Source organism: Saccopteryx bilineata, chromosome X (genome assembly GCF_036850765.1).
Source record: "Saccopteryx bilineata isolate mSacBil1 chromosome X, mSacBil1_pri_phased_curated, whole genome shotgun sequence".
NCBI classification, from domain to species: Eukaryota; Metazoa; Chordata; class Mammalia; order Chiroptera; family Emballonuridae; genus Saccopteryx; species Saccopteryx bilineata.
Window position 1 is genome coordinate 86687524 of NC_089502.1, and position 17118 is coordinate 86704641.

General features: G+C 47.5%; 1 protein-coding gene across 6 annotated transcripts; it reads right to left on the reverse strand.

Annotated features, from left to right (window-relative positions):
- Positions 1–6618: 6618 nt before the first annotated feature.
- On the reverse strand, positions 6619–15192 carry LOC136317334 (protein EOLA1-like). 6 transcript variants are annotated; one of them, XM_066249978.1, is made up of 6 exons: positions 14988–15192; positions 13904–13956; positions 13002–13070; positions 10806–11088; positions 9788–9966; positions 6619–9682 (listed from the first exon to the last, which is right to left on the reverse strand). In XM_066249978.1, exons 4-6 carry the CDS (start codon positions 11056–11058, stop codon positions 9377–9379), a joined length of 738 nt encoding a protein of 245 aa, XP_066106075.1. In that variant the 5' UTR covers positions 11059–11088; positions 13002–13070; positions 13904–13956; positions 14988–15192; the 3' UTR covers positions 6619–9376. The 6 variants fall into 6 exon arrangements, with proteins under 6 accessions (XP_066106075.1, XP_066106074.1, XP_066106072.1 ...); XM_066249977.1 differs by having other exon boundaries at positions 12973–13070; XM_066249975.1 differs by having other exon boundaries at positions 13002–13159.
- Between the last annotated feature and the right edge of the window lie 1926 nt (positions 15193–17118).

Below are 17118 nucleotides of genomic sequence, written 5' to 3' on the forward strand. Positions count from 1 at the left end.
ATTGTAAGTATATTGGTTCTTCCAATCCATGAACATGGAATATTTTCACATTTCATTGTATGTTATTTTTTTAAATTTCAATTTCTTTGAATAATCCTTTGTAGTTTTTACTCTATAGGTCTTCACATCCTTTGTTAAGTTTGATTCCTAGGCATTTTATTTTTTGTTCTTGTTGCAATTGCAAAAACAATTCATTTTAGTTTATTTTCTGAAGTTTTATTGTTGTCGTATGGGGAAGCAGTAGACTTTTCTATATTGATTTTATTTCCTGTGACTTTACTGTATTGCTTTATTGTTTCTCACAGTTTCTTGGTGGAGCTTTTGAGGTTTCCCATAAAAGAATCATGTTATCTGCAGTAAGTGATACCTTTACTTATTATTTCCTGATATGGATGCTTTTAATTTCTTCCTCTTACCTGATTGCTCTGGCTAAGACTTCCACTTCTATGTTGAATAAGATTGGAGGGAATGGTCAGCCTTTGTCTTGTTCCTGATTTTGGAAAACCTTTCATTTTTATACCCTTTAGTATGATATTGGCTGATGGATTTTAATATATGGCTTTTATGAAGTGGAAGTACTTTCCTTTTATATCAATTTTATTGAATGGTTTAAGCATAAATGAAATGTGACCCTGGCCAGTGGCTCAGAGGATAGAATGTTAGCCTGGCGTATGGACGTCTTGGATTTGATTCTGGTCAGGGCATACATGAACAGCTATCACCTGTTTCTCACCCATCACCTTTTTTCCCTAATGTCCTCTCACAGCCAGTGGCTTAAGTGTTTTGAGCATGCCTCTGGGCTCTGAGGATAGCTCTGTGGGAGTGCATTAGCATCAGACACTAAAAGCAGCTGGGTACACGAGTATTTTCCCCAGATGGGTTTGCTGGGTGGATCCCGATTGGGTCACATGCGTGAGGCAGAAGTGGGAGTCTGCCTCACTATCTCCCCTTCTCTCACCACTCAAAAAAAGATGTTGTATCTCACTGAATGCCTTTTCTGAATCTGTTGATAGGATGATGTAATTTTTTCTTTGTTTTGTTAATGTGGTATATTATGTTGAGCAATTTACATTTCTTGAACCATCCTTCTGCTCCTGGAGTGAATCTCACTTGATCATAATGTAGTATTTTTTGAAATGTATTGTTGTATTTGGTTTGCTAGTATTCTGTTTAGGATTTCTGCATCTGTATTCATTAGAGAAATTGGTCTGTAGTTTTTAATCTTGAATTGTCCTTGCCAGGTTTTGGTATTAGGGCTGTGTTGGCCACATAAAATGTGTTAGGTTTTATTGCTTCTTCTATTTTTTGGGAAACTTTGAAAAAAAAGGATAGGTACCAAGTCATCTTTGAATGTTTGGTAGAATTCACTAGTGTAGCCATCTGGTCCTGGACTATTAACTTTGGGGAGGTTCTTGATAGCTGTTTATATTTCTTCCCTGCTTATGGGTCTATTTAGGTTTTCCGTAACTCTAGAATCTTATTTATTTCTTTTAGATTATTAAATTTGGTGGCATATACTCTTCTATATTATTTTAGTATGATAGTTTGTATGTCTATGATGCTTGTGGTAATTTCTTGTATTTTGGATTTTGTTGATATATCATTCCTCTTTTTTCCTTCCTGAGTCTAGCCAAGGGTTTGTAAATTTTAGTGATCATGTAAAAAACCCCAGCTCTTTCGTTTTATACTTTAATTAAGTGACAGCAAGGGAGGTGGAGACAGACTCCCACATATGCCCCAAACGGGATCTATCATGCAAGCCTTCTATGGGGCGATGCTCTGCCCATCTGGGGCATTGCTCTGTTTTTCTGTAACCAAGTTATTTTTAGTGCCTGAGGTAGAAGTTATGAGGCTATCCTCAGCATCCGTTGCCAACTTGCTTGAATAAATTGAGCCATGTTTGTGGGAGTGGATGGAGAAAGGGGAAGAAGAAGGAGGGGGAAGGGTGAAGCATATAGTTGCTTCTTCTGTGTGCCTTGACAGGGAATAAAACCCATGACATTCACATGCGAGGCTGACGTTCTATCACTGAGCCAACCAGTCAGGTCATGAACCAATTCTTTGTTGTATTATTGTTTTCTCTACCATTTTGTTGTTGTTGTTCTCTATTTCATTTTGTTCTGCTCTAATTTTACTATTTCCTTTCTTCTGTTGACTTCTGGTTGCCATCATTCTTTTTTTGGTTTTTAAAGATGTGATGTTAGGTTATTTACTTGGGATCTCTCTTTTTTCTTGATACACGCTTGTAATGATACAAAATACCCTCTTCTAACTGCTTTCACTGCATCCCAGAAGTTTTAATATGTCATGCTTTCATTCTCATTTTTCTGAATACATATTTTGATCTCTAGTATTATTTCTTTTTTGACAGGGTCACTTTTTTCAGATTTTATTTATTTATTTTAAAGGAAAAAAAAGAGAGAGTGAGAGAAAGGAGGGGGAGAAGCAGGAAGCATCATCACATTGTAGTTGCTTCTTATATGTGCCTTGACCAGGTAAGCCCTGGGCTTATAACTTGTTACCACAGCATTCCAGGTACACGCTTTATCTACTGCACTACCACAGGCCAGTCAACAAGGTTAGTTTTTATATGGGGTTAATAACATAAAGGAGGCTAATAGCAAATCGTTATGATCACATAGACCACCAGAAAGAGCAATGCATTTTTAATTTAATTGATAACACCAGGCAGTTATTACACTCTATACATTTATTAACATTTCTCATGGGGCATGATGTTTGTTTTTGGATGACATCCTGGCTTTCTGACCAATCAGCCCAGCATGAAGTTGTAGAGAGTTACACAAGAGTGCAGCAATTCCAGAGAGTGCTGTGTTTCCCAGATGTCTCTGCTGCTAGAGCTATATTGCATCTCAAAATTTAGTTCCCCTAAAATGCCATACCTGACTCTTTAGTCAGGGGCACTGATATATTTTCCCTGAGATTGTCAAAAAAAGAAAGAATGAAAGAAAGAAAAAAATTATAAATATCAACTGCGAACAAAACAATAGCTGTCCAGTGCGAATGATTCAAAATTATAATCATAGTATTTTTTGGTGTGCTGCTGAAATTTAGTAATCAGTTAGTTTATGGGTGCCATGAAGTGAAAAAGGTTGAAAATCACTGTCCTACATTCTTCACTACAGTGGAAATTTTGTGACTCTTGAATCAAAGAGCATTTGCTAATGGTCCTACAGTAGTAGCCTTGGGATGTAGAAGTTCCTAAATCCTATCAAATAAGTGCCTGTTCTCCATGAAATACCCGACTGTGGTTACTGGAGGCTTCTCTCCAGTTTCTCCTACGTAATACAGGCAAATCCCTTCCGATACATAACCAACAGAGTCCATGAGCTAGCAAAGGCCACAAGGAAATCTCATTTTCAGTCCTTAAAGAACTCATTTAAGAAACAATAGTTTGGTACGCAACTGAAGGGAGCCGGCAGTTTTACCAGAGACACTAAGAGCCCCCTCTGAAAACCACCAATGCCTACCCTGTTTATTCTTAGCCTCTAGGGCACATCCTACCAGAATAAACTGGTTTCTTGAATGAATGTTTTTAAAGCCTGCTTAGAAGCACAAAGATCACGGACTGGGCTCAAATCTAGGCCTGAGGGCTCCATTAAGGATGCAGTCCTTAGACTGAGGGGCACCGAAGGAGGTTCTATTCCCAAATGTCTTTGCACTCCCTTTGTATAAATAACGGTTTGACCATCAGAAAGGAAGACAAATTACCCCACTTAGCGGTAGAGCTTGGACAGAGCCCTAGCACCCGTGTGAGTGAGGCCTTCCCATAGTACCATTCTAACTCCCTATACAGAGTGAGAAGACCAAAGTTGTCCCAAACAACTAGAGAACATGGATCACCAAAATCCCTGTAGTATCTTCTCCTCTATGGTGAAGATGACTTAAATTTGGCTTCTCTCTAAACTCACAAACTCTCATCTATGTTCAAGTACATATTTATAATTACCTTCATAACAACTTCCTTTAGTCATTCCTAGCTAAACAAGTCAGAATTTTCCTTGGTAGTGAGTCTTTGTAAAGTAGGTTCTTTCAAAAGTATCTAACCCAAGAGCAAACTTACTGATTCAATGTACCTATCTTCAAGGCAACAGCAGAAGAGGGACACACTGGTGTTGAGTGTGTTGGGTTTCTAGCAAGAACAGGGCTGGCATGAGAGTGGATCAGTGGAATGCTTTGTTTCAACAGAACTGAATATATGCCTAACCCTATATCAGTAATTAAAAAGGGAAGTGCCCAAGAGATACAATTTGGAATTGAGAGGCCAGAAAACTGAGAAACAAAACCACGTCACTGAAGAAAGGAAATGGAGTAGAGGAGACCTCAAGGAAGGCTAAACCGGAAGGTCTCAGGAGGGTGATTTGAAGGCAAATGTGTGAGTCCTGAGGCAAGCCCATCTTGAGTAATGAGAAGTATTTCTACAGAAAAAAAAAAAGAAAAAAGAAAAGGAAACTAAAGCCAATTCTGCTATGGTCTGGAGAGGGGTGAGATTTGGAAGCAAGCAGAGCTCAAGAGGGGACTCTTCAGCACAGTGGAGGGTGTGGCTATCCACATACACACCGATATTATGGGAAACACGGTGTCTGAAGTGCTTTGGGTTATGCTGAGGTTGAGGACCCAGAGGAGCACTCCCACCTCTGCTGGAGCACAGCCCTCCTTTAGGGACAACCTGACCCAGGGGTAAGAAAAGAAGATTCATTGTTTGGGCCCATTTGCACAGGACTCACCAACCAGGAGAGGTACCTGGAAGATGCCAAAGCAGGAAAGATGGGTGGATGGGGGGATTGACAGGGGGGCTTCCAAATGAGACTGGTCCAACAACCATCTTCTGGGAGGTACAGTGCCTTGGGGGCCCATCTGACCCAGGCAATCTTCGTGGTAGCCAAGCTAGGACTAACTAGGCCCTTGCCCTTGATCAAGCAAAGAAGCAATCAAAGACCTCCCCCAACTCTAGGTGTTGAAGTCAAGATAGGATCATGACTTCTCAACCCATCCAGCATTTAGCAACAGGAAACAATGTGCTTGGCAGCAGATGAGATCCTTTCTGGCAACCTGAACCCTATTTTTCAGTACTTTCCAGAAAAAGAGAAGCTGGGGGTCCTACACTGGTACACTCCCCTACAAATGGCTAGGGTACACCCTCTAGGTCAGCAGCGAGCCACCTTTGTGACATCACATGATCAATAAAGAGGACTGTGACTTATGAAGCTGGTTGCTCCCCAACTGACACTCTAGAATTTTGAGGACTGTATTTATTGGGCATCCCTAATTTGACTGCTTTTGTGACCCCAGTGTTCAGTGATACAATTTCAGGTATCAAATTCTTTTAATCTGGAGCAGCTCCATGGCTAGTCTGAGTAACAATGAGGTAGATGAAGCCAAGCTGGCTCTATTGAAGGGTGGAGAGCCACTCATAATGGCTCAATTTGATAGTTCCTGGGATCCATATGTGGATCCAAGAGAGACTTTGGAAAGGCATGGGACCATGCCTGGGGCCAAGATCCAAGGTCCCAAGACAATCCACAGCCACAGGACCCAAACCAAGGTGCCGCTAACATGGAAGGAAACAATGTTCTTTGTGAGCTGTCCTTCCCAAGAAAGGCCTGGAGGATAGTGGAAGATAACGCCTTCACACTGGTGTGCTGGAATGACGATGGAGACACTCTGATCATCGACAAAGATCTTTTCCAGGTGGAGGTTCTTTGCCAGAGGGGCACAGGAAGAATCTTTCAATCAGACAGCCTGAAGAGTTTCATTTGCCTGATGAACCTCTATGGCAGATGTCCCCAAACTTTTTACACAGGGGGCCAGTTCACTGTCCCTCTGACCATTGGAGGGCTGGAATATAAAAAACTATGAACAAATCCCTATGCACACTGCACATATCTTATTTTAAAGTAAAAAAAAAAGGGGGGGGGGACAAATACAATATTTAAAATAAAGAACAAGTAAATATAAATCAACAAACTGACCAGTATTTCAATGGGAACTATGGGCCTGCTTTTGGCTAATGAGATGTTCAATGTCCGGTTTCATATTTGGCACTGCTAGCCATAACAAGTAATATGACGTGCTTCCGGAGCCGTGACACATGCAACCCACATCACAGGAAGTAGTAGTGTCTGTGAGCAACACCATGCTTTGCAGCGCTGCCACATACAGTACTCCAGGAGCACAGGATGCATCTGCTGTGCTCTCACTGACCACCAATGAAAGAGGTGCCCCTTCTGGAAGTGCAGCGGGGGCCAGATAAATGGCCTCAGGGGGCCGCATGTGGCCCATGGGCCGTAGTTTGGGGACCCCTGCTCTATGGATTCAGCAAAGTACGCCCAAGTGACCCTTCTGTTTACACTCCAGGGAACAACAGGATGATGGTCAAGTAGAAAGTTCTCCCATGCCTCACCTTCTCTGCTACCTGTATATGTTCCCAGTAGATCGAGAAGAATGATATAATGAAAGGGTTTCTTTTCAGGGGATAACTCTTTTTCAGATGAGACAGTATTTACAGAAAGATGAGAAAGTGTAGGTTTTCGTAGGAAACTATTGTGTCAGAACAGTGAGAAACAAATGTATTACCACAGAATTAAGTAGCCAAATGAAGGAATCTTTATTTTAAATCCAGTGACCGCATGGAGACCTAAGTCAGTCAAATCATGTCGCTGCGAACAGAGTTTGGGGCCAGCTTTTAAAGACAAAATCACATACGAATTGGGGTATGGGAAGGAGGGGTAGCTCAGCAAAGCATGGTACAAAATCAATAAAACATATTCATTAATCTTGCTAATAAGCTCACTAAAATCTTACTGTCTTTACAATGTTTATCTATAAGATCAATTTGAAGAAAAAAAATTTTACACACTAAGACCATAAGCTCTGAAGATAACATAGTAGTGATAAATGCTTCACATGCTTAACAAAAACATTTCTAATCATTCTAGGATTTACGATCTACCCCTGACACATCTGCTATTTGGTGAAACTAACTTCAAGGACAGGAGTAGGGAGTTTTAGACCTAAGTAAGTTCTGGGGTTATTTAGAGGTTAAGAAGGAAGAGAAGCTAAATGAAGTTACTTATGCTGAGAGCCTTCTAAAGTTACCTATTGCTAAAAGCCTTTTTTTTTTTCTTCTTCTATATTTCACTATAAACCCCTGAGAGATAACTGGCAGGGGTGAGTAAAGACATTGGGAGGTCAGTTAATGTCAAATAAATTTATTTTATTCCAGAAAGACTAAAATAATTTTGTTTCAGATCCACTGCAACTCCAACTTTCAAAGAGATGAGGCTTGGCTCATCAAGAACTGTAAGAAAAAAGGCAACTGGATAACTCCTGCTTGGCCAGGGACCAGCAAAACACCTCCAAAGAGAAGGAAGCATGTAGCTTCTGTAGTAAGGTACCAAAAAGCTGAAAAATTAATACTGATATTCTAGGAGAAAAGGTCAGGCTTCCCTGTCCAGTCCTTCCTTTGGAGATTGGAGGGACAAGAATGTAGAAGTTTCTGGCATGCAAGAACAATGGGTCATTTAGTTTTAAATCTAAAATAAAGATTAACCCAGAAACAACTTCTCTTTCAATGGGAGACAGAATTTACATACCACCTTACATTGATTGTAGTTCCTCCCCCTTCCTGGAATCTTGAGAGTAAAATACCTCTAGGCTAGTGAGGGATGATGAACCCTAAAAGATTTGTAAACATCTTTGATTGTCTTACCTTGAAAGTCTTAATGTTTCTGTATATCCCCTAAACAAATGTTGTCAGCTTGTGCCATGATGTCATGCTCTCCCCAGTTCGTGTGTTATCAAGGGTATATAAGCAGCCCCTGAAATATTTTTAGGGCTGGCACACGATTTGGGTCTGCTGCCCGTGTCAGCTATATGTGGCTGGCATATTTAGTAAATCTCTTCCTTTAATAAAACTCTTCAAAATTCATCTGGACTTGGTGTCTCTATGTGAACCTGATGGAGTGAGGTATGGTGTCTTTCAGAACCTGGGGAAAGTACTTTATAACACTTCTAAAAGATAGTCTCCATGAATTCTTGACAGAGAAGGCCCAGAAGCAAGTCCCAAATGCTCAGGGACCAACGGGCATCCAGTCATTCAAATTCTCAGGTTTCTGTCCCAGGAGCAGTGCCAATAAAGTGCATAGCCCAAGTGAGTCAAGTGGCTCAAGTGGGGAGGGTACATCTGGGAATGTCACATCTGCGCCCACGGCTACTGCCGGAACCAACGGCACGGGGGCTGCCCACCAGCTCCCCAGATTACCCACTACACAATTCAGTGGTGTGTTTGTGCAACACTTGTTATTCCACCCTGATGGCTGCCATTCAGTCATGGCCCCACTTGAGGACTCTGACGAGGACAAAGAGAAACGCTTCTCAGATTACAACTGTGTACTCTGGGAACAGTGTAAAAATAATCCAAGCCCCTAAACTCATAGGTGACAGGAAATCATCACCACTTTGTAACCACAAATCCAGATTCAGCTTTATTAAAGAAAAGACAAACTCCATGGTGATAATAAACAATCCAACGAGAATTATGAGACTGTGTCCTTCTGTTTCCATGCTACAAACACCTCATCAAAAGTACCTAGGAGGTTAGAAATCCTGGCCCAACACAAGTTTTTGTCCCCATTGTCCTCTTTCATTTTCACACAATCAGCCAAAGGTTTGACTAAGGAGGCCAAAGGCAAGCCCAGGAAGATCTGGTACCCTGAGTTTTGCCCGCTGGTTAGGAAACAGAACTGTTAGGCTCCTGACCTTGGGGGATCACTTTACATTAGTCATGTATCTTGAAACAGGAGTGTCTTTCCTATGGAGCCCCATGGATACCAGAAAGTTTCTGATCAGCAGCTGAGGATCTCTAGCCCAAGTTCCAGGGGCCTTCCACAGAGGCCCACCTAAAACTAGGGCCACCCCATCTGCTAAGTGACATACACCGAGGCAGTTTGGCTCAGAAGAAGCAGTCTCATTCCAGTCTACCCCTGGGAGAAAACCCATCATCCTCACCGCTAACAATCACTAGTAACTCTGCGAGAGGGGACCCAAATAAATAAGATTGCCCACAAATAAAAGAAAATGCAACACTGCTCATCATTTCCCATCAGAGATGTATTTCAGATCCTTTCTTTGCTTACAAAGTAGCTATGTGACATGTCTAACACAAGGCTTCATGAGCCAAGGGACAGTTTTACAACAGAGTAAGGCAATTTGCCAGGATAGACAGGTGCTTTGTTCCAAGGGCTAACCTCCCCTTCACAGTGAATGAGGATATCCCTGGTTGGTCACCCTCGGGCAGTCATTCAGTGTCCTTCCCAGCCCTCCCACAGTGTACCCTAGATGCTGCTGAAGTGTTCTATGAGTTTAAACTGAAGAAAAAAGGGCACATGTAAGGGAGCCCTGAACAGTAACCAGTTCTCTTAAACATTTTCCTTTGTACAAACCAGGAATAAGCAGGACCTGACACCACCAAGATATTCGGTGGCAGCTTCCCATTTTTCCTAAAGGTCAAAGATCTTGAGACTGTGAGTGAGCCCAGAGAGGCATGTCGTGAGGAGACTCCCCTACTTCGGAACCCAGGACTCTGATTACATGAACAGCAGATGTTGTGCAGTGATCTCCACAGTGGGGCCAATTCACATCGAACCTGATTTATATGTTCCTGGAATGGCAGGGAGTAGACGGTCATGGTTCAGCTGCTTTCTCAGTAACTGACCTGGGAGGGGTCCTCCTGCTGCTAGGGAATCAGGTGCTCTGGGATGTCTACCTGGAAGATATCCTTTCCACCTTTCCAGGGTATGGGCTCCAGTAACCACCTGGGGTTTGAAAGTGCAGTCAGGTACTTCTGCTTCAGGTTGGTCAGTACAGCTTGATTTTCCAGTTCCACAGCCTCATCAGGAGCTAAGTTTTCCGGGCACAGCCAAGTCTCCGCCACGTCCACGAGCCCTGGGCACAAAGAGAGAAGCATAACGATGTTTCTCCTCCCATAAACCACAGCCTGTCTGTGCGAGATAATGGTTATTTGAAGTGACAACCACTAGAGACTAAGCTGATTTCACCAAACAGACACAGAGTAAACTGGGTCCCTCTGTCTGAGCATTTCCGATATGTCAAACTCTCTTCAGGGAACTCTGGGTCAAGTCAGGGGAGAGAGGGAAATGCAGAGGACAGGGCCTTGTCCTCAACACCTCCACCCAGCAATGGGCAGGCAGATCCTAGCCACACTGCTGAGGGCAGCATGTACAAGACAGAAGGGCCCCAGATACTGTAAGGAACCAACAGGCAATCAGGTCCCAAGCATTTCACCAGGTCAAGGAGCTGATGTTGGACCTCAACCACTGAGGGGCGAGAAAAATTGCTCAGGATGCCATGGACAGTGGGGGAGGAGCAGGTGTGTGATGTCAGGCAGACAGCTGCATGTGTCTGGAAGCCACCTGACCCTGTGTGCTGTGCAGCCTCTCGTGGTCTGTCACATGCAGGCACACATGTACACACATGTGTATACACAAGCAACGCAACACACTAATTTAGATCTGTCCCTGCCTCTCAGATCACCAATGGGAACTGAGGCCCAGAGTGGAGAAGAAGGTACACACAAGGTCGTGGGAACCTGGCCCACAGACCCTCACCACAGGGCCCCTTGCTGCCCTTTGAAGGGGTGCTGCCTAAAGAAACCACAGCCCCATCCCCACAGACTCCAAAGAAAACAAGCCCCAAAACGCCTGAGCAAGCTCCTGCGGGTACCCTTAGAGGGGTCTGAGCAGCTCTCGGGTGTGGCCACTTGCCAGCTATCACTCCACGGCCGTACTTCTCGCCTTCCTGAAGCAAGGCCTGCATCTGAGCGGGGTTCCTCCCCAGCCTCTCCAGCAGCAGTTCCTTCCAGACAGGGTCTTCCCAGTCCCTGTAAGCAATGTGGATGGCAATGGTACAGTGCTGGTAGCTGCTAAGCAAGGGACGCCAACGAGTCTCCAGAGTCTTGACACCATTTAACACAAAACCTGCATAAGGCTGCCGGAAGGAGAGGCACCAGAATTTCATCTCCCCAGAGATCCGTGGGCCTCACGTGGCCTGTGAAAACAAAGAAGCATGAGACATCCTGTACCAGTCCTTCAAGCTCGTGGCCTGTAGCCTGACCTCTGCCCAGTCCCTCCTGAGGGCCCTGGAACCCAGCTGACAGGGATGGTGGGGGAGCAGAGACGGTTGGCTTCTATCATCACACAGTCAGCTGACAGGCCCAATGTAAAAGCTTGGCAATGGGGATGCCTTGTCCGTCAGATGGAGTCTTTGGGGAGGTGAAGGAAGAAGGTGGGGACATCTACAGAAAATCAGGACATGGGGTGGTCAGTTCTATGAAGGACATGGAGGCCCGGGGAGGACAGAAAAGGGAGGGAGGGTGCTCTCGCTTCACACCAGGTGGGTGGGTTCTATTTTTCTCCCAGTACAGAGACCATTCTGGGCTTTGATTCTTCTCCCCACACCTCCTATGCCAAGACTCTCAGTTCCCTGGCCCTGCCACCACAAAGGTACTATAGGTCCCTGAGCACCCCGGCCCCTCTCCCAGGGCTGTGGAGTGCAAATCCTTGGGGCCCAACCTCAGCTGGGCCCTGGACACACCATGTGATCTCAGATAATCCTGCCAGGTGCCTCCTCCCAACCCCTTTGGGTGTCACTCTCCTCCATCCCTTTCCTGCACCACTGCTATACACTGGCAGAATACACCCGTCCCCCAGCCGAGCCTAGAGAAACAAATAACAGGAGCAGGAACATCTGGCACCACTACACAGGCACCGTACCCATGCCAGACCCTCAAATGGGCATGATCCCTGGATCCTAGAATTCAAACCTCAATTAAATACACAGGGGCAGTGTCACTGTCACCCCATTCTACAGCTGTGAAGGTGGCATCAAGGGATGATTAGATGGCTGATGGTCACGTGGGTCCTGCCTCATTTTCTTTTTTTTTTTTTTTTTTTTTTTTTTTTTGCATTTTTCTGAAGCTGGAAACAGGGAGAGACAGTCTGACAGACTCCCGCATGCGCCCGACCGGGATCCACCCGGCACGCCCACCAGGGGGCGACGCTCTGCCCACCAGGGGGCGATGTTCTGCCCATCCTGGGCGTCGCCATGTTGCGACCAGAGCCACTCTAGCGCCTGAGGCAGAGGCCACAGAGCCATCCCCAGCGCCCGGGCCATTTTTGCTCCAATGGAGCCTTGGCTGCGGGAGGGGAAGAGAGAGACAGAGAGGAAAGCGCGGCGGAGGGGTGGAGAAGCAAATGGGCGCTTCTCCTGTGTGCCCTGGCCGGGAATCGAACCCGGGTCCTCCGCACGCTAGGCCGACGCTCTACCGCTGAGCCAACCGGCCAGGGCCCCCTGCCTCATTTTCTTATACCTGGGGAAGGGGGTCCTTGCTCCACGGTGGAAGCCAGATCTGTGCAGTGGGAGCAGGGCCCCGGCCCGGAGACTCAGCTGGGTCTTAGTAACCTGGTGGAGCCTCGGTCTCCATGGGGCTTTGGGGACCTGGCACCTAACAGGACAGTCACAAACGGTGCTTACCCATCATCAGCATGGGGCCTGAGCCTTGGCTCTTCCTTCCACCCATGAGCACCACCACTCTGGTTTGTCTCTCCCTTCCTGACTTTAAAGGACGTTACCTCACCTCAGCTACTGTCTTCTTGTTTATAAAAACAAATCCAATCTTAAGACAAAGTCCAGAGGATAAAAACTTCATGTTCACCCCATTCCCAAACCCATATCCTGCCATTCCCAGTGCCCAGCTCCTTTGCCTTCCCTTCCCTTCCTTCCTCCACCTGGGCTCCCTTTCCCTGTGCTCTGGACTGCACTACTCTTGCTCGCTCAAAAACCTTGCTCCCGTGACTTTATGCATAAAGAAAAGGGTTTTACAAGGGTAATTAAGTTAACATGAGACCATTCTTCAATGTCTGGTGTCCTTACCTAAAGCGGGAATTTACCTGCACGAATACCTTGTGAAGATGAAGGCGCGTACTGTAAACTCAGGGATGCCAAGGCTTTGCCTGCAAACCACCACAAGCCTGGGGACAGGGATAGACAGATCCTCTTTCAGTTCTCAGAAGAAGCAAACTTGGCTGACATCTCAATCTTGGACCTCTAGATTCCACACCTGAGAGACAGTACATGTCTGTTACATAAGCCACTAGGGCTGTGATGTTTTGATCTGACCAGCCTGCAAGTGACTACAGAGGAATAAGTCTTTCCCGCGCACCTCCACACGGTAAAGGATGAGTTCGCCCTTAACAGCGCATCAAGCATATTCCTTCATATTTGTACATCTTCTTTTACCCTAATTTTTGCTGACTGTATGGTATCCCATTATGAGTTGCAGCACGATTTACTGACTTTACCCTACTGAGGAAGAGTCACAGGCTGCTTTGCACTTTTTGCCACTATCAAGGACACTACCATTAACACTTATTGACTGAAGACTTGTTAGAAGCACGCCTGGGTCACATGCGTGCACATCTGAGATGCCGATACATGCCAGCAAAGGCCTCCCACAGAAGCTTACCCGTGTATGCTCTACCAACCACGAGCCAGGGTGCGATTTCCTCACATGCCTTTTGGCTCTGAGCATCATCACTGTGCTTAATCTTTACCCACTTGACGGGTGACAAAGGATCGCCCTAGTCACTCGGTTTAGATTATTTATGATGGAGGCTAGATGTCCCCCTGTGGCCTGGCCATTTCTGTTTCCTCTAGCAAGGCACAGGCCTAGTTTCCACCACTGAGTTTTTCGGCCTTTTTCTCATCAATGCCACAAAATCACTACCAGGGGACCTGAGTGAACCGAGGAACTGTGAAGGCACGAAGGGGGCTGAGTACCCTCTTGTCTCACAATGCAGAGTACCTGCTTTGCGGTCTGAGAAAGGAACACTCTTGCACCTGTCTCTGCTTCTTCACCTGCACGAGAACAAGAGGGATAATGAGAAAAGGTCATTAGGGACAAGACAGCAATGGTAGGTAACACAGAAGTCTTCTATCCAGCATGTACTCGAAAGCACCAGGTGCCAGCAGGTTTCCACTAAAGGAAAACACAGGTGGGCCCTCACTTTGGTTTTACCAATCATGTCACTGGCTCCCTCCTCCCTTACCTGGTCAGGGACTACACGATGGCACAGTCAGAGCACAGAAAGTCATTTCGTGTAAGTGGGTTGTGTTTCTACAGCCCAGCTGACCCCAGTATCCTAGAGAAGAAAAATCTCGCCTCCCCTCATATCATCACATGGCAAGAATTTGGGTACCCTACACTCCTTATCCCTCAATGTAATCTGCGGTAGGTCCTACTGGGAGGGGTGCCATGGGCCGTCATCTGGGCACCCCACAGCCTGGGGCCTGGGTGCAGTGGTGACAGCCTAAGGTCCAAGTAGGAAGCCGGGAGGCCAGACTTGTGTGTGTGGCCCAGTACAACCGTTTCTATTCCCAGAGACCCCTCGTTGGTGCACACACAGTTACTTACAAGGATGGTGGGCAAGTGAAAGGAGATAGAGGAGGGCACTGAAAATGGCCGCCTCGGCTGTGGTGAGGGTTCTCCCAGCCCCACAGAGCTGGAAATCCCAACCTTAAAGCACTGTCCTTTGAAGGAACCAGCAGGCCGGTAGCCATACTGAGCTCCTGGCTCCCTTCTGGCAGGGAAGGGTCTGCTGGCCCCACTGGCCATGCAAGGCGCGATGCTCTGGGCAGACCCGGCTGGGGCCACCTAGCAGGACAGTCCTCCGCTGCTTCTCCGCAGCCGGGTGAGACTGCCAGCGCCCAGACTAGGAGAGGGCTCCGGGACACGGAGAGACCACAGAGCATCAGGCGCACGCACATCATGGCTGCTCCTCGGACGGCCCAGGACCACTGACAGGTGATAGGTGCTCATTAACCACTCCGCGCTGGCAGATACGGGGACCGCTTTTTTGCTGGGCTTACAAAGACACAAAGACACATACATGCTTCTGTAGCAGGAGGAACTCAGCAGCACGCTCGGACGCAGCAGGAAGCCTGGACGAAGCAGCCGCCCACAGAACGCAACCCTAGGAGACTGAAGAAACAGTCACCTACTCAGCAACACACCAAGCCCGCCTTGACGCAACAAGCGCGCCCTGACGCAGCAAGCCCGCCCTGACGCAGCAAGCGCGTCCTATCGCGTCAAGCCCGACGTGACGCTGCAGCACGCTCTGACGCCGCAGCGCTCATGGACGTACAGGCACGTCAGGACGCAGCAGGCACAAAGCTGGTACGTAAGTACGCCTCCAGGCAGTGGCTTACACCCGCACGTGTGTATGAACGTAGATGCGCAGGGAAGCCATGGTTGCTAGGACACGTTTGTCGGGTGGGGAGAAGAAAGCGTGGGGTTAGGCAAACCTAGGGGCGAGGCTTGGGGAAAAAGGCGGGGCTGGGGGCGGAGTATCTGGTTGCTACCTGTGGAAAAGAGCTAGGGGGGCGTAGCTGGGCGCGGAACTGTGAGAAAACTGGGGGAGGAGCTGCGAGATGGGTTTGGCACAGCTGTTTGAGAAAGAGTTCCTGTGGAGCTGGATGCGGACCTGTGAAACCCTGCTGGAGGAGGATGTGCAGGAGGGGGCAGAGGAGGCGGAGCCCAGAGCAGTATCTGGAGAGGAAGGGCTTGTGGGAAAGAGCTGGGAGAAGAATATCTGGGGGCAGACCATGGGAAACAGCTGAGGGAGTAGCTGGGGGTGGAACTGTGAGAAATCATGGAGTGGAGCTGCAGGGAGGAAGTGGAACTGGGTGATGAATCAGGGCCGAAAGGATGGTTTGATGTGGAGGTGCAGAGCTCAGCTGCATATCATTGTGCAGGGAACAGGGCTACACTACGGGAAGGCTGCTGAGGAACAGGGCTTAGCTGTGGGGAAGAGCTGAGCGGGGGTGGATCCTAGAGGAGAGTGGGGCGGAGCTGGAAAGGATGTAACTTTGGGTACTGGGAACCACGTGGCAGGTGGCTAGGCCCCCTCAGTGGCCAAGGGCAGGCACTCAGTTTGTGCTACAACCGTAGGCATGAGTCAAAGTGGCTGCCCAGGGTCCTCAGTGATCTGAGCTGCCCCTCAGAGTGGATCCCGGGGTAAACGGAGGCCTAGAGAAGGCAGGACAACTCGATTGAGTCCTGCGCCTCAGGGCTGAATGCCCAGGCCAGCTCTGCTTTCCTCAAGCTCCTCCACCTCCGCCCCCACCTCCAGCCCCTGGTGCTGCCAGTAGGGTCTTGAGAGAAGGTCTTCAACATTGCATTTTTTTTGTTGCAGATGAGAAGAAAAATCCCCACTCTGTTGCCTGCTGCCACTCAGCAGACATGTCCCAAACAAAGCCAGCTTCCCTGTAAGTTATTTCCGCTCTTGTACCTCTCAGTGAGGAGCTCAACCCTCTCAGTGCCACCACACTGGGCTCCCTGTGTCCGCGTACCCTCGCTCTTTCTTGCTTTACTTGATGATCAGATCCTCTGTCCCTGGCTCTAAAATGCCTGATCAGGATAAGTGGTCTTCCTTCTCTGCACTGCTACTCCCTGAGTTCAGGCTTCATGGTCTGGGGCCAGTGCTATTACCTGAGCCTCCCCAATGGCCCGGACGCCCCTGTCTTCCCTCCTACAGTGGGCACTCCAACGTGCACATCTGTCTTCATCAACACCAGACTGAAAACCCTGTCCAGTCAGTCCTCTCTTGTTTAAGCTCAAACACCAGAAGGTCATGGGAGGGCCTTGCAGTGGTCCCAGCTCCCCCTCATTGCCCAACACTCTGGGCTCACTCTGCTGTGGAGTCCCTGCACCCTCTGCTCCTGCACGCTTTCTACGGGCACTCCCTTTGACTGCTCTGATTTCCGAGGCCTGGCAAGCCTGCCTCCTCCTGTCCTGGTGGACTCCTGTCCTTCCAGGTACAACTGCAACATTCCTTTCCTTACCCCACACCCAAGCATCAGCTTCTGATCTTACCCATACTGGTGGCACACTGTTCCTTCCCACCCAGTTTCCATCACTGAGCTCTTTATCTTCCAGGGCTGTAGCTGCTTTCCTCTGAGAGTCTGGGCGCTCTCAGGGACTCCGAGTTCTTTGAGGGCGGGGCTATGTCTTACTGGTTT